The sequence below is a fragment of the Cyprinus carpio genome, chromosome A21 (genome assembly GCF_018340385.1).
Source record: "Cyprinus carpio isolate SPL01 chromosome A21, ASM1834038v1, whole genome shotgun sequence".
Classification (NCBI taxonomy): domain Eukaryota; kingdom Metazoa; phylum Chordata; class Actinopteri; order Cypriniformes; family Cyprinidae; genus Cyprinus; species Cyprinus carpio.
Genome location: NC_056592.1, coordinates 2695411 through 2719707, shown reverse-complemented (window position 1 = coordinate 2719707; position 24297 = coordinate 2695411). Strand labels below are relative to the sequence as shown.

Sequence of the window (24297 nt, the reverse complement as noted above, 5' to 3'; positions counted from 1 at the left end):
GTAGTTTTCAAACCGGTCCTGCAAGCACCCCCAGCACTGCACATTTTCTGTGTCTCCCTCATCCCTTGTCATAAAGTTGATTGATGACAAATAAATATGAGGCAGGGCAACAACTCACTGCATGATGGAGCCTACAGAACGTAATAAGAATGTCCATAAAATTCAAGATATGGGGCAAAAATGCCTGTTTAAGTTTTTGTCTCATATTTACATCATACTGTATAAGTAAGCAATATCACACAAGCAATAGGCTAAGTACAATATCACACAAGTGTAAATGTGATACTGATCTTATACAACAGTTTTTTTGTAATTAATTTATATATATATATATTTTTTTATTTTTACTTTTGCCTACTTTTTGTGACCCTTTTAATGTGATTGCGTATTATGTGAAGTCATGGACGCACATCACAGAGCAGTGCAAGGTGAGCATTTCTGTTTATAAAGCATATACTTTTATGTACTGTATTATTTTCGACTGAAGAAAGATGTAAACATCTTGGATGACATGGAGGTAAGTAAATTATCAGGAAATTTTAATTTTAAAGGGAGCTCCTTTAAGAGACAATCCATTATAAGGATTTACAGCAGGTTTCTTTGCCACTGTTTACTTTCACTTATGGTGATCAGACGGCCCATTTTTCAAGGGACAGTCCCGTATTTAGCTCTATTTTTAGTGTCACAACTTATTTTGAAAAAATCATGTTTTGTCCCATATTTCAGAATTTCTTTAGTGATCAGAGCAGATAGTACAAGTGTTCTGCCATGGGAGAACAGCCTAATCAAGGGTGACTAAGATTGTCTTAGAACAAAATTACAATCCAATCACAATTTGTTATCGATTAACATGGAGTAAGTGAAGGGAGGATAGATAGGTGGAATCATGCTGAATAGCACAATAGAAACGCTCTCTCGGTCACACGTCCATGTGGATTTCAGTTCTGCATTCAATTCCCCTTGTGCCTTAATTGTCAAATATACACACAGCTGTCAAAATGTCCATCGTCTGGAGTATCTCATGTAAATACAGTCGGTCATGGCTTAAGTGAACGTAAACAGGTAAACAGGTAAAAACCGGATATGTGTCAGTATATTACAGTCATTCGGTCTTAAAGGGACAGCAGCCTAATTAAATACCTGTCTGTCTCATTAATGTTAATCAAACAACAAAAGTTGTTAAATAAATGTATACATGTTAAACTTACTGTATTAGAAAAACAAGTTTATTATGTAGGCTATATAATTTGTCTCTATTGTATTTGTCGTATGGTTTGTTATTTGCTTAAAGGGGTCATATGATGCGATTTAAATTTTTCCTTTCTCTTTGGAGTGTTACAAGCTCTTAGTGCATAAAGAAGATCTGTAAAGTTACAAAGACTAAAGTCTCAAATCCAAAGAGATATTCTTTATAAAAGTTACATTTTGTCCAGACCCCACCTAAAGTGTCTCGTTCTAACACGCCCCCACATCTCTACGTCACTATGTGGGAAGATTTGAATAACGCCACCCAAATGTTCACGCAAAGAAGGAAGGCGTACCTTTTATTCTTGCTGTTGCCGCCGATGGCATTTCATGAAGATGTGTGTTTCATTGTGAAAGTGAAACTACTTTGTTTGGCCTTCCAAAAGAGCATGATATCCACTTCGTCATGCCTAGAGCTGATCTGTGCTGGTCGCTGAGGAAATACATCAACTTCGCGCTCACTGTGGACGAAGCGGAGTCCAGCCTGGGGTCGTCACATGTGGTTGCTGCAACTCACGGCCGCTACTTCATCGATTTCGCTGGCCGTTCCTTGTTATAGCCGCTGGCTGCCGCCCACTCAAGCCGCGGGCCGTTCCTTAAGCCCATGGCTGTTCCTCACTCAAGACGCTGACCATTCCTCACTCTTTGCAAGGACAGTCTGACTCATGGTATGTAAGTACGTATACATATGTAAAGGATTTGCCACTGATGATTCAAACGCAAATTTTGAGCAGTGTAGAGTAGCACTTGTTGTTTGTCGTTTCTCCGATCACAAATGCAGACATGGTTTTATGTGTACACGGCATGATATGCAGCACAAAGCGTAAAAAGACAGTATAAGTAATTATAATCAGTAATTATGTCCCCACTGGATGCAACAACTGCCTCGTTTGTGATGGGTTTTATTGTTTTTGTCCTGTGATGCCGGTGTTTTGACTGGGACATGCCATAGCAGTATTTGTTGAGGGGCGTAACATTTCTGTCAACATTTTCCGTATCTTGTGTTTAAATGCTTTAAACTCTTTTGAGTGTTTAAATTGGCAAGGCTTAAAAACACATACAAATGATAAGCTTTTGTTATGATGTGCAGCAGTAGCTTGTCAACTGTTCTGAGCATCTTTTTAGGCTGGTCTCAGCCAGTCGGTTGAGATCGCTGTGGGACCCCCCCTCAGCCTTGGGCCCCTATAATCGTCATTACCTTTCACCATACTAGCCACGGCCCTGCCTACAACACACTCATTATACAGACAAATGAATATTAAAATATCTTTAAAACCGTAAGAATAAAGGCAGTTACTTTCTGTTTACTCTTCTTTGAAATTTTGGCTTGTATCATTTGCTGTGTATCACAATAATCCATCATGTCATCGCGTTCATGATCAGATGAGCCACTGATGTATGCCCTTATTTGCACATCTTTTATTTGAAGAAGACATGATATGTGCGTGTGCTAGTTCATGTTTGGACACACAGTGAGTGTTATTAAACCCATCGCAGTGTTCCGCGCAGAAACCGCTCTCTCATGCATGCTCCACGTGTTGTCATATTAAATACTGTTACAGTCATGTTTACAGAAATGAACTGACAGCACAAAGCTCTTTCATGAGATTTGAATTCTCCACTGTAAGATGATCTCATGCATAATACAGCGCAGTGATTGTATCATAAGAGTTCATTCTCATGAATAATACTGAAAAAAGCTCTGAAAACTGTTGACGTAGATGTATACTTCAATCACCATTCAAGATTAATGCATATGTCACTTTTCGTGATGTAGGCTCAACTTTGCTTTTTGAACTGGCAGAATGAAATTGCTTCAAAAACTTAATCTTAATAATAGACATAATGAGTGCTAAAGGGTTTCATGACACTTTAAGGATTTGCCTTGGAGTGAGAGGAAGTAAATAGTGCTTATAATGTTTACACTGGACAATGAGGAGAGAATGCACAATATCAATGAAATAAACTCAGCAAAAACAAAGTTATGACTGCTGTGTATTTACATTTCAATGCTGGTCTGCACTTGACTGAAGGCGTGTTGATCTGCTTAGAGTTTATTTAACCCATGCAACTTATTGAAACCGTTTAAACTATACAACAACTCACCTTGATGTTGTTCAAAGCTTATTATCTGCTTTTTTTTTGTAACACACACAGACACACACACACACATACAAATAATAAAAAAATACAAAAAAGAAAACATTTTTTAAAAAAAATCTCCTGCTTGCACTTACTCTTTTAATGGCAGAGAATTGTGACTTTTACTTTGTTTTAATGTGTTCTAAAATAATCCTATGCAACTTGTGCCATAGTATATTTCAGGGGTTCTGAAGGTATACTGTCTATATACTTTCCGAACTATATATAATGTATATACTGTTTCACATACAATTTAAAAAAGTATATATCATAGACTGGAGTACAGAGTAAGCAATATGGAAATATTGTATTGAGGTACTCCTCCCATACCTGTTTGCCATCCAGCGTATAGATCCTTTTCACTGCTCCGCTTTCGAGTTTAATGGCCTCTGTGATGTCGGTGAGCACCTGCTCAAAAGAGTGTGCCGTCTTCTTATTGAGCAGCACACGGACGGCCTTCCGTGGCTTCACTCCGCTCCTCATCACTGTCACCAACTTCGGTCGCACAAAGTCCTTGCTCTCCCTCGGCTCATTAGCTGTGCGGTTAGCCAGCATGTTCTTCTGGCTGGCTGATGCTTTCACATTCACTGACCAGTTGGGATTCACATTTCTGGTGTAGTCTACTTTCTTGTAGTAGTTCTCAGATGCGCAAACATAGCTCTCACCTGGAGAGTTGGATAACACAGAAAAAGAGAAAGAATGATCTCTGTGAGGAACACCGAAATGTTGAAAGGGTTAATTTTTTTTTTTTTTTTGGTTAAAGAATGTAATCAATTCCACTATGATTACATTATAGGGAGCAGTCAACAGTCCCCACAAAGAAAACAGCTTAATAAACATACTGAATAATGACTTAATAAAAATCTAAAAGTGTAAAAGGGTTTTAAACAGTGGTCTCCAATGTGGTGCCAGCAGGTCTTCAGGTTTTACTATCCTTGTGGGGACATTTGGTTCCTCAATGTAGCATAAACAAGTACACACACACAGACACGTCAAACTTTTGTGTGAGGGGTAAGTTTAGGGTTAGAGTAAAGGGATAGAAAAGTACATGCATGTGAAGTGCAGTTAACAAGCAGATGTATCACAGCAGCAGATCACATATAATAGCTCAGCTCCAAGTTTAGTGTGTGTGCTACAGATTTTGAAAATCTTCCTCCAGGCTCCTTTATCTGCTGTCAGCTCCCAGATTTATTCATCTCAAATGTAACATTTACTGACGAGGCAGATTTGCTCTGTAATAAAGCATGTCTTATCTTTTCATGTGAAAAACATTTGCTTTCAATCACTAAAATAGTTAGGTGGATTGAAACAACTACAGAGAATTTCTAAGAAGAAAATCACTATATCCACTGCATATTGTAATACAGTATATACATTTTGCTGAGACAGAGTTTTTGGCTGATAATCAATATGACAGCTAAATCTACAATATTTTGCCTGTTTTATTGCATATACATTTTAAACAAAATGGGTTAAAATAAACCATATTATCCACTTTCAATATAATTTCAATTAAGACTGACACTAGGTAGGTTAACATGCAAAAAAAAAAAAAAAACATTAATCACAATCAGTGTTGGGGGTAACACATTACAAGTGAGTTTGATTACATTGAGTTATGTAATCAGATTACTTTTTTCAAATAATTAGTAAATTAATGCATTACTTTTTAATTTACTGCTGTGTAAACATGATGTTATTGTAGTTCTAAACTATGTGAACATGCATTAATTCATCTTACTTGCAAAATAACACATTCAGTATTCATCAAAATGAATAAAAACAGTGAAATGCAAACTCGCAAAATATGATGCAAATCTGCAATAATTAAATGTTAAATAACACAAATATACTTTATGTATTTAATCCCATTTTATTAACCAATGTCTTTGCTGCTGACCTTTGATGATCCAGTTCAACCATACTAATAAGCAAAAAGTACTTTAGATAAACAACATCATAACAACTAACATTTTTTTATTATTGTTGTTAAAGAGTGAACCTTCTTCTCCTGTGTTCTACTGTACAGACTACTGTTCTACTTTTCCTTCAAACTGAGGCTTATTCCTTTCACTTTTTGGTGTGAAAGGGCTTTTACATTTGCTAAAAATACAACTTTTTATATTAAAAACAAACAAGCAAGACCAACCCAGATTTAAAAAGTAACACAAAATGGAACACATTATTTTCCATAATTCCATTATTTTCCATAAAAAGTAACTAACATAATTAGTTACTTTTTTAGGGAGTAACGCAATATTGTAATGCATTAATTTTAAAAGTAACTTTCCCCAACACTGGTCACAACAAATTTAATTGATTCAGTCTTATCCACTCACCAGGGCTGCATTTCCCAAAAGCATTATAATCCTTAATTGAATCATAGAACAAGTTGTCACCAAAGGAACTATGATAACTTTAGGATTGTTTTTGGGAAACACACCCCAGTTTGTAAGACATGATATAAAACATATGCACATTTTTATGATGTAAAATGTATGTAAACATACACATCATGGCACCGTGCATTTGTGGAAGGTATTTTTGAGTCAGAAAAGGTTGGATTCAAGAGTTTACACACATTATTTATTTATTTATTTATTTTCTGCTGTTGATCAGATTATTTCATGTCTACAAAAGCCCTTTCAATCAGATCGAAATTTAAACCAAGTTCAACCATTTGTATCAATCAATTCGATTAGAAACTGATAATTTGGGTTCATTCTATGCCAGTACTGCATCGATATTTCTTAAAATGTTTGTTTATTTAAAAAAAAAAAAAAAAGTTTGTTCAAAAATGCCGACTAAGTACCGACTTCATTATTTTGTGTGTTTTCTACTTTCGGCCTCAATTTCATCTTTATTCAGTTTTATTTGTCTTTATTTGGTTTCTAAAGAAAATACCCATCAAGCCCATATTTATTATCTCTGACTATGTATTTGCTCCTGACTTCGCATTTGTCTTAGACATGTGTAAGTGTGAATATACATGACTCAGCTGGTGGCAAACATTAATGGGCACATTACTATTGGCATGGCAACCAGACAGGCCAACCAATCTGTTTTAGCTCTTAGAGTTTAGTACAGGTGGACAGTGTGTGTTTTACTAACAAATGGTTCAGTGCTCATCACACACTTATAGGCCATGTCTGTTAGGGTATAACATCATGCATGCAAAGAACACGTTGTAGAGGTGTGGATCTTATTGCAGCAAGTGCTATTAACAAGAAGATAAAGACAAAAAGACAAAAAAGTGAGTGAACCTGTAATTTTCTTTTTGTGAATCTGTACTTTTACTTGAGTAGAATAAAACTAAAGTATTCAACTTTGCTACATTTATTTTTCACAAAAAGTACAAAGTACAAAAAACTCTTGGGGTGGAGCCCTGCACTTCAGCCAATAACAGACAGGTCTGAAAACTCAAAACTTCCAGTTCAGCTGCGGGGGCGGGCCGTTCAAACTGCGCTATGCTTTGACTGTCAATCACCTGCATTGTTGTTTTGAATCAGCATCATTTGCATTTCAGTATTTTAGTGAATGTGAGCTATGCTCTGATTTTAAATTTAAATTTTGTCAGCTCCTGAAATGGGTAATATTGTCGATATTACACTCAGTTGATAGAAGGATGCAGTTATTGCATAGATGGAGCAAGAACAATGTAAGTGTCTTATATCCGTGCACATAGATCAGTTGAATGGTAAAAATCGCCCTCTTTAACAGTGCAGTTAAACTAAATGTACAAAGCTAAAATAACCTCAACATTAACAACAACATTGAAATAAGAGCGCATGCACTTTACGTGCATCTGGCTGATAGATCAACCATGATTTATCGGTCAATCAGATGCTTTTAAAATCACTTTCTGTGTGTGTGTGTGCTTTGGATGTGTGAGCACATGGGCATATAAAGAAGATTATTACAATTTATTCATATCCAAAACTAGACTATGTGAACATTATGGAGTGCTAAACACTCTCATGCAGTGCATGTTTCATTCATACTCGAAGTCGGCTAAGTTGCATAGAGCCTTCAGCTCCCACGACCCCCCTTCAACTGAATACTACAACAGCCTAATTGTATGAGAATCTTCCCTTCTCATACTGAGGAATAAGCACTGAGTGCTCCTTTCAATCTGAAATCTAAATACCTCACTCTCTTAAGCTCCTCAAGGCAGCCATTCCAGATTGTTGGGCCTTTCTAGCCTCCCTGATGAACTGACCTTGCAGTCAGGGTCCCACAGTACTCCCCTCCTGGAGGGTTACCTATGAGCCTGCCACTCCTAGACTGAGTTTACGTGTCCAACTCTTAGTCTGAGTCAAGTACTCCGCCTTCTGAGCCCCACATCCCAGGTGGAGCATGTGAGTTCTTCTGTTCTGAGGGCTAAGAACTCTGCTTCTTGAGCTCTGTGTGCAGCCAGACTGGGTTTATGGGCTTGGCAGTGCCCCTCTAACTGCAGAGGGTCATCTATAAACCTACTGTTCCCAGATTGATCATGTGCATTTTCTTCTCAATCTGGGAGTCAGGGACTCTGCTTCCGGGGGCCCATGTGAAGTCCTACCAGGTTGTTAGGGCATCTTTTGACTCATTGGTGGGATGCTCTTATGGTTGAGTTTGGCAGTGCTCAGCGTGGGTGGGTCATTCATGAGGGACATTCAAAACTGAATACAATCTTGCTACTCCAGCTGTGTATGAACATATATATATATATATTTGCTTCTTTTCTATTTATCATTTACTTGTACTTTTAGTTTCAGTACTTAATTACATTTAAGATTTAAAAAAATACTTTTCATACTTCAGTACAATAAATATCACATACTAAGACTTTTACTCAAGTAATATTCTGGCAAGATATCTGTACTTTTACTTGAGTATGGCTTTCAGGTATTTTATACAACAATGAACTTTTAATCCCTTACACACAATTAGTGCTCTTGAAATACGAAATGAAGGCGGGTAGGATAGAATTCTCTCCGGGTTTGGGTCTGGATCCGGACTTTGAGAGGTGCTGCTCTAGAACAGGGGTTCCCAAACTTTTAAGCCCGCGACCCCCAAGATAAATGCGCTGCTGCCCCCGCGCGACCCCCCCCCCCCCCCCCAACAACCCCTTTGTTTGTAGCCTCCAAACACCTTTAATTTTAGCAAACAGCGGGACACATTGTGTTGCTGCGCGTGATGTACGTACGTAACTTGATTGTGATTGACGCTGACGTAATCTCCTAATGTCTGGGACAAAATTACAAATTGAATTAAAATATATATATATATTATATTTTTTTTATTTGTATCAGACTTTTATACAAAACACCATTTAACAAGTATTGAATTAACCCTTTCACACGTAAGTTTAAAATATTCTGGGTGACCCCCCAGCGTGAGTTTTTCAAGGCGATCGTTATTTAGATGTGTCACTTTATGGTTTCCATGGTGACGCGTCATTGCTTGTCACGTGACACACCGCAGAAACAACAGAGCTGAATGATTGATGATCTGCTTTTATGTCATTATTCCGATTTTATAAAAAATACTCACAAAATTGTTAGATATGGCATGAAATAGCTGATATTCCGATTGTCAAATATATGCAAGTGGAAGTGTTTTGTTGTTTAAACACCTTTATAACGATCGCGTTAGTTGAGCTGTATGCGCGATGGGCGCTGCCATCTTAGTTTGTGCCGCAGACGCAGTTCAGAGAATCGGATCTGTTGGATTTACAACACGTGAATTCATCCACTTCTCCCGAAATACATAAAAGTAAGTGGATGGTGAACTGGGAGAATAATAGAGTAAACTTTAAAGTTACTTACACAATGTGTATCTGATATGCATAAAACGTGTCTAATTATAATGGAAAGGATTATTATTGCCACGTCCTTTGACATCAGTGTGTATTTTACAAACTCTAAATGTATTGTTTTTTTTAGTACTTATATGTCTGAAACCTAAAATAAACATTATATGGTTGAAAAACACTGAAAAGTTCTGATGACAGCTCTGAGCGCGCCTGTCTCTGGCTCAGCGCCAGCCAACGCGCGAGAGCACATTTGAATTTCACGTCATGCACTGACCGGTGTGATCGTACACTCAAGGGACCAGTCTAGACTGATCACACCGGTGTGATCGTACGTGCGAAAGGGTTAAATTAATTGCAACAAAAATATATAGGGCCTATATATTTTTTCCACTTTTTTTATAGAAATCATCTCGCAACCCCTGCGCCGGGGGGTCGCGACCCCCACTTTGGGAACCACTGTTCTATACCAGGGGTTCCCAAACTTTTAAGCCCGCGACCCCCAAGATAAATGCGCTGCTGCCCCGCGACCCCCCCCCCCCCCACCACACCACCTCAACAACCCCTTTTTTTGGAGCCTCCAAACACCTTTAACTTTAGCAAACAGCGGGATACGTTGTGTTGCTGCGCGTGATGTACGTACGTAACTTGATTTTGATTGACGCTGACGTAATCTCGTAATGTCTGGGACAAAATTACAAATTGAATTAAAATATATATATATATATATTATATTTTTTTATTTGTATCAGACTTTTATACAAACACCATTTAACAAGTATTGAATTAACCCTTTCACACGTAAGTTTAAAATATTCTGGCTGACCCCCCAGCGTGAGTTTTTCAAGGCGATCGTTATTTAGATGTGTCACTTTATGGTTTCCATGGTGACGCGTCATTGCTTGTCACGTGACACACCGCAGAAACAACAGAGCTGAATGAATGATGATCTGCTTTTTTATGTCATTTTTCCTTTTTTATTCAAAATATTCACAAATTTGTTAGATATGGCATGAAATAGCTGATATTCCGATTGTCAAATATATGCAAGTGGAAGTGTTTTGTTGTTTAAATACCTTTATAACGATCGCGTTAGTTGAGCTGTATGCGCGATGGGCGCTGCCATCTTAGTTTGTGCCGCAGACGCAGTTCAGAGAATCGGATCTGTTGGATTTACAACACGTGAATTCATCCACTTCTCCCGAAAATACATAAAAGTAAGTGGATGGTGAACTGGGAGAATAATAGAGTAAACTTTAAAGTTACTTACACAATGTGTATCTGATATGCATAAAACGTGTCTAATTATAATGGAAAGGATTATTATTGCCTCGTCCTTTGACATCAGTGTGTATTTTACAAACTCTAAATGTATTGTTTTTTTTAGTACTTATATGTCTGAAACCTAAAATAAACATTATATGGTTGAAAACACTGAAAAGTTCTGATGACAGCTCTGAGCGCGCCTGTCTCTGGGTCAGCGCCAGCCAACGCGCGAGAGAGCACATTTGAATTTCACGTCATGCACTGACCGGTGTGATCGTACACTTCAGGGACCAGCCTAGACTGATCACACCGGTGTGATCGTACGTGCGAAAGGGTTAAATTAATTGCAACAAAAATATATAGGGGGCCTATATATTTTTTCCACTTTTTTTTATAGAAATCATCTCGCGACCCCTGCGCCGGGGTCCCGCGACCCCCACTTTGGGAACCACTGCTCTAGAAGGTCACCTATGAGCATGCTGCTCCAAAGGTGAGCATCTAAGTTCCCCTCTTATCATTGAGAGTTGAGTCATCCACTCCCTTAAGCTCAGTGAAGCAACCATACCAGGTTGATTGGGCCTTTTCCTTTAGCCTCCCTGATGGCCGCATTTGTGTTTGAGCCTGGCATTGCTCCCCTCATTACAGGGTGACAGCATGCTGCTTCCCGGATCACCAACCACAATACTACCCTCACCTATGAGTATTTCACTCCCACAATCAACATCATGTTCCTCTCCGAGTACACCACTCTCAGAGCCCCATCATGCATCTCTCTGAGCATTCGAGTTGTCCTTTCACTCTGAGAGTTGAGTACTCCATTCCCTTGAGCATGTGAAGCAGATATACCAGGTTGCTAGGCCTTCTTTTTGGCCCCTGGCGGACTGTGAGCAACAGTGGCCCTCTGTGGCTTGATGGGTCACCTTGAGAATGTTGCTTTCAGGAGTTGCTAGGCACAAAATTTGAGTATGTGAGTTCTCCTTTTAATTCAGGAGTAGAGCTCCCTAGGTGCAAAGAAACTCCATAAGGCTGTCATACCAGGTAGCTAGGTCTCTTTCTGGCGTCCACAATGACACCTAGTGATACCTTAAAGTCTTTCTAGGGCTGTGACGGTCGCCATGACAACCACGTCACTGCGGTGGTCGGTTGCCACCTCGGTTGTCTGCTGCCACCGGCGGTAGTGCACGTGACGTTACGCACTCTATAACAAGCATAATAGCCCACAAATTTTTGTATACAAGTGTATTAACAGTAATAGTTGCAAATTGTTTTATTTAGACTATAAGTCTATGGTAATTCACAAATTACCTCAAACACCATACACAGCGTTTCCTTGCTTGGTTAAGTCAGGTTGAGTCTGTCTGTCTACACAGAACATTTGAACTGTGTGTCAGTACCTCATAAACAGTACGAGGCAGTTTTCTGTCGGGGATTTGTCATGTCGTGTCGTGCCGCATCCAGTGTAGCATCACTGATTATGAGTTCTATAGTATTTTGTCACGCCACACCACTCACGTCCGGTAGACAGGGAGTATTTAACTTTCTTATTTAGGCTACTTTCTTGTTTAACTGTATTATTTCTTTGATATTTATTTTAGTGTTTTGCAGGCTGCATATTCACTGATGGAAGTACTAAAATAAACATGAGTGGTAAAAATCTGCCACCGTCACAGCCCTAAGTCTTCCATCTGACTGCGGGGGTATTTGCTACCAGCTCGAGATATCTGGGAAGAGAGATTCTACAAATAAACACACTGGGAGAATAAGGGGTTGATGTATGTAGTCCCCCTAGGTGACAGGCCAGGGTCTGGTAATATGGTGAAACCTAGACACCTGGCCATATCCACTTAACCCTCTGGGGTTGAAGCCCGCACTGGAGCTGTCTGTCTCGTATTTTCTTGATGACCGCAAAAAGAACTAAAAATACTCTGCCATTTTTGATAGTATAGTTATGAATAAGATATTGTTTGAAACTGCAAAGGGCCTACTTTAATTTGTGTATAGTCATAATAACAACAAAACAGTGTGCTTTTGTAAAATAGAGAAAATAAACAGGGTGCATTCTCTGCTGTCTCTGTCACCTCTCTTCACAGACACGTAAATAAGACAACCTGAATCTCAGCGAATACTTGCCTCAAAGACATGAGAAATATATGTATAGGAAGCTCGACATGTCTACTTTTAAATGAAGTAAGTCACAACCAAAACAAATATTCACTGATAAAGTAATCCGTATGAAACCAACGCAATATCCAGTTTTACCTGTCTCAACTCATTATCTCTAATGCGATCATGCCCACAAGCTGATCATGCTTTTCAAGTTCTAACGCGTGACTCTGAAACTGTAAACACCCATCACCTCCATAAATGAATGTGGAGTTCATCCCGGTTACTTTTTGTTTCTGGAAGAAGACACACTGAGAGGAATAACCCAGAATTTACCTCAGAAGAAGAACACAATGCGATTCGTCACGCAGCTTGATCCAGTGGATGATATTATTCTGATGAGTAGCCTAAGATTATTTGCATCTATTGTTATTGTAACATAACTTGTACACATTTTATTAGTTAGAATTGTCCAAAACTATAATTCCTGACTAGATGTATGAAATCATCTGAAACATGAAATATGTCATTTCATTATCTAAATGTCTCACAGTGCCAGGATGTTTGTTTCGTGTTTTATAACAATCAACACACCTGCCACCAGAGTCTGTCTTGGAACCTACTCCCTGAACTTTCTTCAAAATTTACTCTTACTAGCGAACTCCTTTTAAGCTTCATCCAGACCATCCACCCATCTCAGAGCACAGCTCCAGACCTGCTCATGCCCCTGAGTCCGCTCCAGTGTCGGCTCCAGCCCCTGATTCCGCTAATTTCATCAAGTTCTGTCCAGAATATACTATAGTCCAAACTAATTCGGAGTCCGTTCCAATCCCAGAATATGCACCCCTCTCAGAGCACAGCCTCGGATCAGCTCAAGCCCCCGACCAGAGTCGAGAGAAGGTTTATGTTCCTGAGTTATGAGGGTCATTCCTGGGATTCGGTGACATTTCAACTTGAAATATAATTTTTTCAACTACATATGATTAAAAAAAATCCATATTTAAAATGAAATATACTGTCTTGTGTAACTTCCAAAATACAGTTGCTAAAATGTTTTTTGCAAAATACAGTTGCAAAATACAGTTGCAGTTTTAAATACAGTTGCTCCTTTACGCTTAAGGAAGGTTAAGGAAAACAGTCTGACACCGTGGTATAATGAGCACACTCACACCCTAAAGAGAGCAGCCCGGAAAATGGAGCGTAGCTGGAGGAAAACAAAACTATAGTTATTTCGTATTGCTTGGAGGGAAAGTAACCTATCCTATAGAAAAGCATTAAAAACTGCTAGATCTGATTACTTTCCGTCTCTTTTAGAAGAAAACAAACATAACCCCAGGTATTTATTCTATACAGTGGCTAAATTAACGAAAAATAAAGCATCAACAAGTGTTGACATCTCCCAACATCACAGCAGTAATGACTTTATGAAGTACTTTACTTTTAAAATCGATACTATCTGTCGTACGCACATTCATGAGAGACTGATACTCTGGTGGATGCTGCTGGACATAGGCATGCGCATGTGAGTCTCATGAAAACCAGTGTTTGTTTACAGGAGCAGAGGAAGCAAAGTTTTCTTACTTCAGCAAAGGAAAACCAGTCTCCTCTTGGCTTATATTCAAATCCTCCAACATTTTCCTTTACAAATCCTCGTTTTGTAAAGTGTAATTTTTGGTTGAACTAACCCTTTAGCTCTGGGGCATTTTTGTGTATTTTCTCCCAAATTTGACATGCGATCAGCATCTATAGACATTCTGATCTCTATTGGGGTTAGACAACATGTCTCAGGACCTACTCATTGTCAAAATCATACTCTAGATTTAATACTGTCACATGGAATTGATGTTGATGGTGTTGAAATTATGCAGCCAAGCGATGATATCTCAGATCATTATTTAGTTTTGTGCAAACTTCATATAGCTAAAACTGTAAATTCTACTTCTTGTTACAAGTATGGTAGAACCATCACTTCTACCACAAAAGACTGCTTTGTAAGTAATCTTCCTGATGTATCCCAATTCCTTAGCATATCCAAAACCTCAGAACAACTTGATGATGTAACAGAAAATATGGACTCTCTCTTTTCTAGCATTTTAAATACAGTTCCTCCTTTACGCTTAAGGAAGGTTAAGGAAAACAGTCTGACACCGTGGTATAATGAGCACACTCGCACCCTAAAGAGAGCAGCCCGGAAAATGGAGCGCAGCTGGAGGAAAACAAAACTAGAGTTATTTTGTATTGCTTGGAGGGAATGTAAACTATCCTACAGAAAAGCATTAAAAACTGCTAGATCTGATTACTTTTAGTCACTTTTAGAAGAAAACAAACATAACCCCAGGTATTTATTCAATACAGTGGCTAAATTAACGAAAAATAAAGCATCAACAAGTGTTGACATCTCCCAACATCACAGCAATGACTTTATGAACTACTTTACTTCTAAAATCGATGCTATTAGAGATAAAATTGTAACCATGCAGCCGTCAGCTGCAGTATCACATCAGACAGTGCACTATAGATCTCCTAAGGAACAGTTCCACTCATTCTTTACTATGGGAGAGGAAGAATTGTATAAACTTGTTAAATCATCTAAACCAACAACATGTATGTTAGACCCTATTCCATCTAAGCTCCTAAAAGAGGTGCTTCCAGAAGTCATAGATACTCTTCTGACTATTATTAAGTCCTCGTTGTTATTAGGATATGTCCCCAAAACCTTCAAACTGGTTATTAAACCTCTCATAAAAAAAAAAAAAAAAAAAAAACTTGACCCCAAAGAATGAGTTAATTATAGGCCAATCTCGAATCTCCCTTTTCTGTCCAAGATACTAGAAAAGGTAGTATCCTCACAATTATATTCCTTCTTAGAGAAAAATGGCATCTGTGAGGATTTCCAGTCAGAATTTAGACCGTATCATAGTACTGAGACTGCTCTCCTTAGAGTTACAAATGACCTGTTCTTATCATCTGATCGTGGTTGTATCTATCTATTAGTGCTGCGTTCGACACTATTGACTGCACCATTCTTTTGCATAGACTAGATCACTTTGTTGGAAGTGATGGTTTAAATCGTACTTATATGACCGCCATCAATTCGTAGCAGTGAATGAAAAGGTATCATATCGATCACAAGTGCAGTATGGAGTACCTCAAGGCTCAGTACTAGGGCCGTTACTCTTCACGCTTTACATCAGGGTTCCTCAAATCTTGCCCTGGAGGGCCAATGCACTGCAGAGTTTAGCTCCAACCCTGATCAAACTCACCTACCTGTGATTTTCTGAAGACCCCGAAGAGACGCTGATTAGCTTGCTCAGGTGTGTTTGATTAGGGTTAGAGCTAAACTCTGCAGGAAAGTGGATCTCGTGGGCCAGATTTGAGGATCCCTGATTTACATGTTACCCTTGGAAAATATCATCAGGAAACACAGTGTTAGCTTTCACTGTTATGCTGATGAAACTCAGCTCTTCATTTCTTCATGGCCCGGTCATGCATGGAATGGACGGAATGCATAGTCGATATAAAAAACTGGATGACGAGTAATTTCTTACTGCTGAAAAAACAGAGGTGTTAATTATAGGACCTAAAAGCTTTGCATGTAATAATCTAGAATGCTGTCTAAGACTTGATGGCTGCTCTGTCAATTCTTCGTCATCAGTTAGGAACCTAGGTGTGCTATTTGATAGCAACTTTTCCTTATGAAGCCACGTTTCTAGCATTTGTTAAACTGCATTTTTCCATCTCAAAAATATATCTTAATTACGGCCTATGCTCTCAATGTCAAATGCAGAACTGTTAATCCATGCGTTTATGACCTCAAGGTTAGATTATTGTAATTCTTTATTGGGTGGTTGTTCTGCATGCTTAGTAAACAAACTCCAGGAAGTATGATCATATTAGCCCGGTTCTGTCAACACTGCACTGGCTCCCTATCAAACATCGTATAGATTTTAAAATCTTGATTATTACTTATAAAGCCCTGAATGGTTTAGCACCTCAGTATTTGAACGAGCTCTTGTTACATAATAGTCCTTCAATGTCCACTCCGTTCTCAAAACTCTGACAATTTGATAATACCTAGAATATCAAAGTCAACTGCGGGTGGCAGATCCTTTTCCTATTTAGCGCCCAAACTCTGGAATAACCTACCTAACATTGTTCGGGAGGCAGACACACTCTTGCAGTTTAAATCTAGATTAAAGACCCATCTCTTTAACCTGGCTTAAACGTAGCACACTAATACGCTTCTAATATCCAAATCCGCTAAAGGATTTTTAGGCTGCATTAATTAGGTAAACCGGAACTGGGAACACTTCCCATAACACCCGATGTACTTGCTACATCATTAGAAGAATGGCATCTACACTAATATTAGTCTGTTTCTTTCTTATTCTGAGGTCACCATAGCCACCAGATCCAGTGTGTATCCAAGTCAGAGGGTCACTGCAGTCACCCGGATCCAGTACGTATCCAGCCCAGATGGTGGATCAGCACCTAGAAAGGACCTCTACAGCCCTGAAAGACAGCGGAGACCAGGACAACTAGAGCCCCAGAGACAGATCCCCTGTAAAGACCTTGTCTCAGACGACCACTGGGAGAAGACCACAGATGATTTTTCTGCACAATCTGACTTTGCTGCAGCCTGGAATTGAACTGCTGGTTTAGTCTGGTCAGAGGAGAACTGAGCCTGGTTTCTCCCAAGGTTTTTCTCCATTCTGTCACCGATGGAGTTTTGGTTCCTTGCCGCTGTCGCCTCTGGCTTGCTTAGTTGGAGACACTTCATTTACAGCGATATCGTTGACTTGATTGCAAATGATTGCACAGATATGATTTAAACTGAACTGAGCTGCATGATGACATCACTGAATTCAATGATGAATTGCCTTTAACTGTCATTTTGCATTATTGACACACTGTTTTCCTAATTAATGTTGTTCAGTTGCTTTGACGCAATCTTTTTTGTTTAAAGCGCTATATAAATAAAGGTGACTTGACTTGACACACCCAAATTGTGTTTACCCTACCCTACACACATACAATGGAGAAATTGAAAAAAAAGAAAAAAAATGGTGTCATTGTATAGAAAACCCTTTGAACTACAAAATGAGATTGTAATTCTTCATAAATAACATTATATATGCTTTAAAAGTTACAAAAGCACATTACCAACCATAATCATATTTTACTATGTGCCATAGCACTTTTCCTCATTATTGACTGAATTATGTTTAATTTTTATGTTTGTCTAAGTAGTAATATACAAAATGGCATAAGCAAATTATACCAAATATCAAATTTTGTTTTATACAATCAGTTTTTTCTTTCAGGAGCAACTCTATACTCTATATCCGGATTCACGGATGATGATGGCGCCTGAGTGTATGGCCAGCCGTCATCTGCTCTCAGTTTTGCACATGTTTTTATTGTTTTTATTGACTGTTTTAAACAATGCAGACTCTTTACTGGTGTACGAACGCCAAGCATTACTTGATATAAGGTCGTTCATGGAAAATGCAGTGAAATTTAATTCAAGTGGACAAAAAGATTTGCCCCCTCCTCTGCACCTGGAAGAGTTACCTACGTACCTTTGCCAAACTTTGTGTCCTCCTTGGAGGAGGAAGAGATACACACGCCGGGGAAAAAGTGGCAGCTTGCTTATAAGAGTTAAGTCCCGACTGGCATTGTTCCCTAGTGCTGATCGCCACTGGATATTAGCGGGACTCAGTGTGGATTATTATCGCTTTGCATCTCGACGTTCTCTGGATCCTGTGCTTACTAGGGCTGTGTGATATGGACAAAAAAAAACCTATCGCGTTTTTGATCAATTTTGCGATTTCAATTTTAATCTCGATTTTGACACACACAGACATGCTTTAAAGTCATAAATGCATTCAGTATGAATTTGAAACATATTTCCAAAAGAAAACCAATTAGAGCTTTATCAAAAAGTTGTAACATGTCTCTAGAACAGACATAAGTCAAAATAATCTCTAAGTAAAGGTGTTACAAAATGTCTTCACATATGGCAAAAGAAATAAAAAAATAAATAAATCCTGTGTCCAGTTTTGCCATGTATTGGTCATAGAGCTCATTGTAGCGGTATCTCAGGTGATGAAATATATTAGTTATACATTATACAGGTTCACAAGTACTCTGTCTGCAGTGCGTAAGCAGCAGCGAGAGCGCATTAAAATAATGTTCGAGCTTGAATCTCTCCGCTGGCACTCAGATTTCCTTTGCTCTGTCACAAAACCAGATGAGCATGCTCAGATACACGCTGCTCTCACCCAGAGAGAGTGCGCGCACTTAAAACGTGTCTCCTCTCGCTCAAACTGCATCCTGTACACTCACAAATCTCTCTATGCTCATGTGCTATATATTAATTATTTTCACAGCTTTCTATTTCTAACATTTTCTGTTCACATCTTTTGCATATTTTTTCATGTGCAGTGTGAATGCTCTGATCCGTTAACATGGGCTCAGAAAAATATGCATCACAGACAGTGTGTTAACCTGGAGTTAAGTAGGCATATGCCCAGTCTGTTCTGTTCTCGCACTCCATTTAGCCGCGCTGAGATGTTGCTCAAGTTTAGGAATAGGAATGTTGTCCCATTCTTGTCTAATACAGGCTTCTAGTTGCTCAACTGTCTTAGGTCTTCTTTGTCGCATCTTCCTCTTTATGATGCACTAAATGATTTCTATGGTTGAAAGATCTGGACTGCAGGCTGGCCATTTCAGTACCCGGATCCTTCTTCTACGCAGCCATGATGTTGTAATTGATGCAGTATGTGGTCTTGCATTGTCATGTTGGAAAATGCAAGGTCTTCCCTGAAAGTGACGACGTCTGGATGGGAGCATATGTTGTTCTAGAACTTGGATATACCTTTCAGCATTGATGGTGCCTTTCCAGATGTGTAAGCTGCCCATGCCACATGCACTAATGCAACCCCATACCATCAGAGATGCAGGCTTCTAAACTGAGCAGTGATAACAACTTGGGTTGTCCTTGTCCTCTTTAGTCTGGATGACATGGCATCCCAGTTTTTTCAAAAAGAACTTCAAACTTTGATTCGTCTGATCACAGAACAGTTTTCTACTTTTGCTACAGTCCATTTTAAATGAGGCTTGGCCCAGAGAAAAAGCCTGCTTCTGGATCATGTTTAGATATGGCTTCTTTTTTGACCTATAGAGTTTTAGCCGGCAATGGCGAATGGCATGGGGGATTGTGTTCACCGACAATGTTTTCTGGAAGTATTCCTGAGCCCATGTTGTGATTTCCATTACAGTAGCATTCCTGTATGTGATGCAGTGCCGTCTAAGGGCCTGAAGATCACGGGCATCCAATATGGTTTTCCGGCCTTGACCCTTATGCACAGAGATTGTTCCAGATTCTCTGAATCTTTGGATGATATTATGCACTGCAGATGATGATAACTTCAAACTTTTTGCAATTTTCTCTGAGAAACTCCTTTCTGATATTGCTCCACTATTTTTCACCGCAGCATTGGGGAAATTGGTGATCCTCTGCCCATCTTGACTTCTGAGAGACACTGCCATTGTATCGATGTTCTCGGCATGACCCAAAGAATATAGAGACATGACTTTCATTGCAATAGTCTAATTTTTTCAAAAGTTATTAGCATTTTTAAGATATTTCATTATAACTTTTGACCACAAGGTGGCGCTGCCACCAAACTTTTTGAGTAGCTTCAGGGCATGGAGCCAAACATTTTTGTAATTATTTTCGTAGCGATACGATAATGCGTTCAAAAAATACAGCATTTTGAAACATAATTCAAAATGGCCGACACCTAAAACGGCCGACACAGGAAAATTGGATATCATTCGACTTGACATGATCCACGAATCTAATGAGACCAGTTTTGTGATTTTTGGCCAAACCATTCAGAAGTTATAAGCAAAAATATGCATTTTTCATATCTCCTGACCACTAGGTGGCGCTGCGTCGAAACACTGCAGGAAGTCTCAGGTCATGATTGTTATAACACACACCAAGTTTGGTCTCAATACGCCAAACCGTTGCGGAGTTATAGCCTCACAAGCATTTTTGCGTGCTTTTCGAATAATTTTTTCACGTGGTAGTCGAGAACAGTTGGACGAATCAACTTGAATTCCATAACTTTTTGTCGGCATCGTCAGAAGATGAACTGAGCCAATTTTCGTGAAAATCGGAATAACCGTCTAGGACGAGTTCGAGTTCGTTTTTCATTTTGTGGCTTACGGTTCAAAAGTTATTAGCATAAAAATATTGAAACTTTGGACAAGTGGTGGCGCTAGAGAGTTGGAGTTAGAGACTTCAAATTTGCTATAGTTAATGTTGGGACTGTCCTCTGTCAGTGTGCCAAATTATACAACTTTCCCGCAATCGGTTCTATGGGCTGCCATAGACTTGCGGCGGAAGAAGATGAAGAAGAAGAAGAAGAATAACGCCAACGGATACAATAGGTGCCTACGCACCTTCAGTGCTTGGCCCCTAATAATAATAACGCCAACGATTTCAATAGGTGCCTACGCACCTTCAGTGCTTGGCCCCTAATAATAACGCCAACGGTTTCAATAGGTGCCTACGCACCTTCGGTGCTTGGCCCCTAATAATAACGCCAACGATTTCAATATGTGCCTACGCACCTTCGGTGCTTGGCCCCTAATAATAATAACGCCAACGATTTCAATAGGTGCCTACGCACCTTCGGTGCTTGGCCCCTAATAATAAATAGAGCTGCAAGCAGCAATTACGGGGCCAAGCACTACAGGAGCAAGCTTCAGACGTACGGCTGGGAATGAGTAATTAAAACCATTTTAAGATTATTTTAGGCAAAATGGCTTTAAAAACAATAAACAAAACAACTAGTAATAGGATTTATTGGCTTATCAAGTTTGACCAATAGGTGGCACTGTTACCAAATTAGTGTGGAATGGTCAGTGTGAGGTGGCTATTGCACAAACAAAATTTGGTGTCAGTATGTCAAAGCTTTGAAGAGATATAGCCTTAGAGTCATTTTGACACAGTGCTTAAAGTTTATAGCAGCGCTGTACGAAAACGGTTGCGTCTATTGACACGAAATCCATAACTTTTTGTCTGCACAGTCTGAAGATGATTGTACTCGATTTTGGTGAAAATCGGACCAAAGGTTGATGAGGAGAGCAAAAAAGTAGGTTTTCAACATAAACCAAAATATCCGACAGAAAGTTCAGCGTATTATGACGTAATTGATATGTTTGTTGTCGACATGACCCAAGAAATATTTTGAGACCAGTTTCATTACAATAGGTCAATGCAATCAAAAGTTATGAAATTTTTAAAAATGCTAATAATTATTAATGAATGAATGTCTTTAAGAAGAATTCTAACAAAAACAATAGGTGCCTACACACCTTTGGTGCTTGGCCCCTAATAATAGGAAATCTAACGATTACAATAGGTGCCTAAGCACCTTCGGTGCTTGGCCCCTAAATATAGCTGCAAGCAGCAATTACGGGGCCAAGCACTCCAGCAGCAAGTTGAGGAGCTAAGCATGGCATGGAGCATGAGACCAAATGCAACAACGAGCAATAAAATCAATTTTAGGATGATTGTAATTGTAATTGCGGAAAAATCATAAATACAACCTCTAGTATCGTGATTTATTGGCTTATCAAGTGTGACCAATAGGTGGCGCTGTTATCAAATCGATGTGCTGTGTTCTGTGTGAGTTGACAATGACACACACTAAGTTTAGTGTCAATATGCCAAAGCACTGCAGAGATACAGCTACAAGTGTCAATTTGGCATCATGCCTGAAATTCGTTGCTGTGGTATGCGAAGACGGTTTTGTCTATCGACACAAAATCCATAACTTTTTGTCAGCACAGTCTGAAGATCATCTGGCTCGATTTTGGTGAAAATTGAACCAACCGTTGATGAGGAGATCAAAAAAGTAGGTTGTCAAAATAAATCAAAATGGCAGAAAGGAAGTTCAGCTTACTTTGGCATATTTGGTATCTATGTTGTCGGCATACGGTACTGAATATTTTGAGACCAGTTTCATTGCAATAGGCTAATGCAATAAAAAGTTATTAGCATTTTTATAAATGTAATTATTCATGGTTAATGAATGGTTTATTACTCTTGACCAATAGGTGGCGCTGTTACCAAATTGATGTGGCATGGTCAGTGTGAGGTGACAATGACACATACAAAGTTTGGTGCAAATATGTCAAAGCTTTGCAGAGATATAGCCTCAGAACCATTTTGGCACCGTGCCTAAAATTTGTAACGGTGCTATATGAAAACGGTTTTGTCAATTGACACGTAATGCATAACTTTTTGTCAGCACAGTCAGAAGATGATCTGACTCGATTTTGGTGTAAATCGGACCAACAGTTGAGGAGGAGTTAGAAAAAGTAGGATTTTAACAAATCAAAATGGCGGACAGGGAGTTCAGATTTCCTACTAAAAAATGTATATGTCTGTTGTCGGCATGACCCAAGGAATATTTTGAGACCAGTTACAAAAGCCTAATGCAATAAAAAGTTATTAGCATTTTTGGAAATTTTATAATTTAAGGTTAATGAATGGTTTATTACTCTTTGCCAATAGGTGGCGCTGTTACCAAATTGATGTGTCGTGGTCAGTGTGAGGTGACAATGGCACATACAAAGTTTGGTGTAAATATGTCAAAACCTTTACAGAAATACAGCTCTCAGATGCAGTTTTGCATCTTTCCAGCAAATTCGTTTATGTGCTAAATGAAAACCATTGCGTGTAGCAACACAAAATCCATAAATTTTTGCCAGCTTTGTCTGAAGATGATCCGAGCCAAATTTGGTGAAAATCGGACCAACGGTCTAGGAGGAGTTCGAAAAAGTATTTTTGTAATTGGTTTCGTAAAGATTTGTGTTTGTGAAATACAGCATTTTAGAACATAATTCAAAATGGCCGACGACCAAAATGGCTGACATTGGAAAATTTGGTATCATTCAATTCGGCATGATGCACCAAATCTAACGAGACCAGTTTTGTGATTTTTGGCCAAACCATTCAGAAGTTATGAGCAAAAATATGCATTTTTCATATCTCCTGACCACTAGAGCAGAGCCGAAGCACTGCAGGTAGTCTCAGGTCATGCTTGTTATAACACCCACCAAGTTTGGTCTCAATAGGCCAAACTGTTGTGGAGATATAGCCACAAAAGCATTTTTGCGCGCTTTACGTAGAATTTGTTCTCATGGTATTCGAGAACGCTTGGACGAATCAACTTGAATTCCATAACTTTTGGCCAGAATGGTCTGAAGATGACCTGATCCAATTTTCATGAAAATCGGACTAACTGTCTAGGACGAGTTCGAAAAAGTTGGGTTTTTGAACAATTGAAAATAGCGGAAAAAACTAAACCTTGCGATTTTTGAATTTTGGGGTCCATTCGACTCGGCATGAGCCAAGGATTCAGAGGGAAAAAATAATTTTCCTTCTGTGCCTTACGGTTCAAAAGTTATTAGCATAAAGATATTGAAACTTTGGACAAGTGGTGGCGCTAGATAGTTGGAGTTAGAGACTCCAAATTTGCTATGGTTAATGTTGACACTGTTCTGTCCGACTGAGAGAGTCGGTCTCGTAACCCAAGGGTTGTGGGTTCGAGTCTCGTACCGGCATGGATTGTAGGTAGGGTGTGTGAATGTACAGTGCTCTCTCCTACTTTCAATACCACGGCTGAGGTGCCCTCGATCAAGGCACCGAACACTCCGGGAGCTGC

The 24297-nt window shown here is 39.1% G+C and overlaps 1 protein-coding gene across 5 annotated transcripts in view; it reads right to left on the bottom strand.

Annotated features, from left to right (window-relative positions):
• LOC109061094 (neuronal migration protein doublecortin-like) overlaps window positions 1-24297 on the bottom strand; it is a 223535-nt gene that overhangs the window by 123419 nt on the left and 75819 nt on the right. For all 5 annotated transcript variants that reach the window (XM_042778558.1, XM_042778559.1, XM_042778557.1 and 2 more), the window contains one exon: window positions 3718-4052. In XM_042778558.1, the coding sequence (XP_042634492.1) occupies window positions 3718-4052 (335 nt within the window). The remainder of the gene's footprint in view (window positions 1-3717; window positions 4053-24297) is intronic.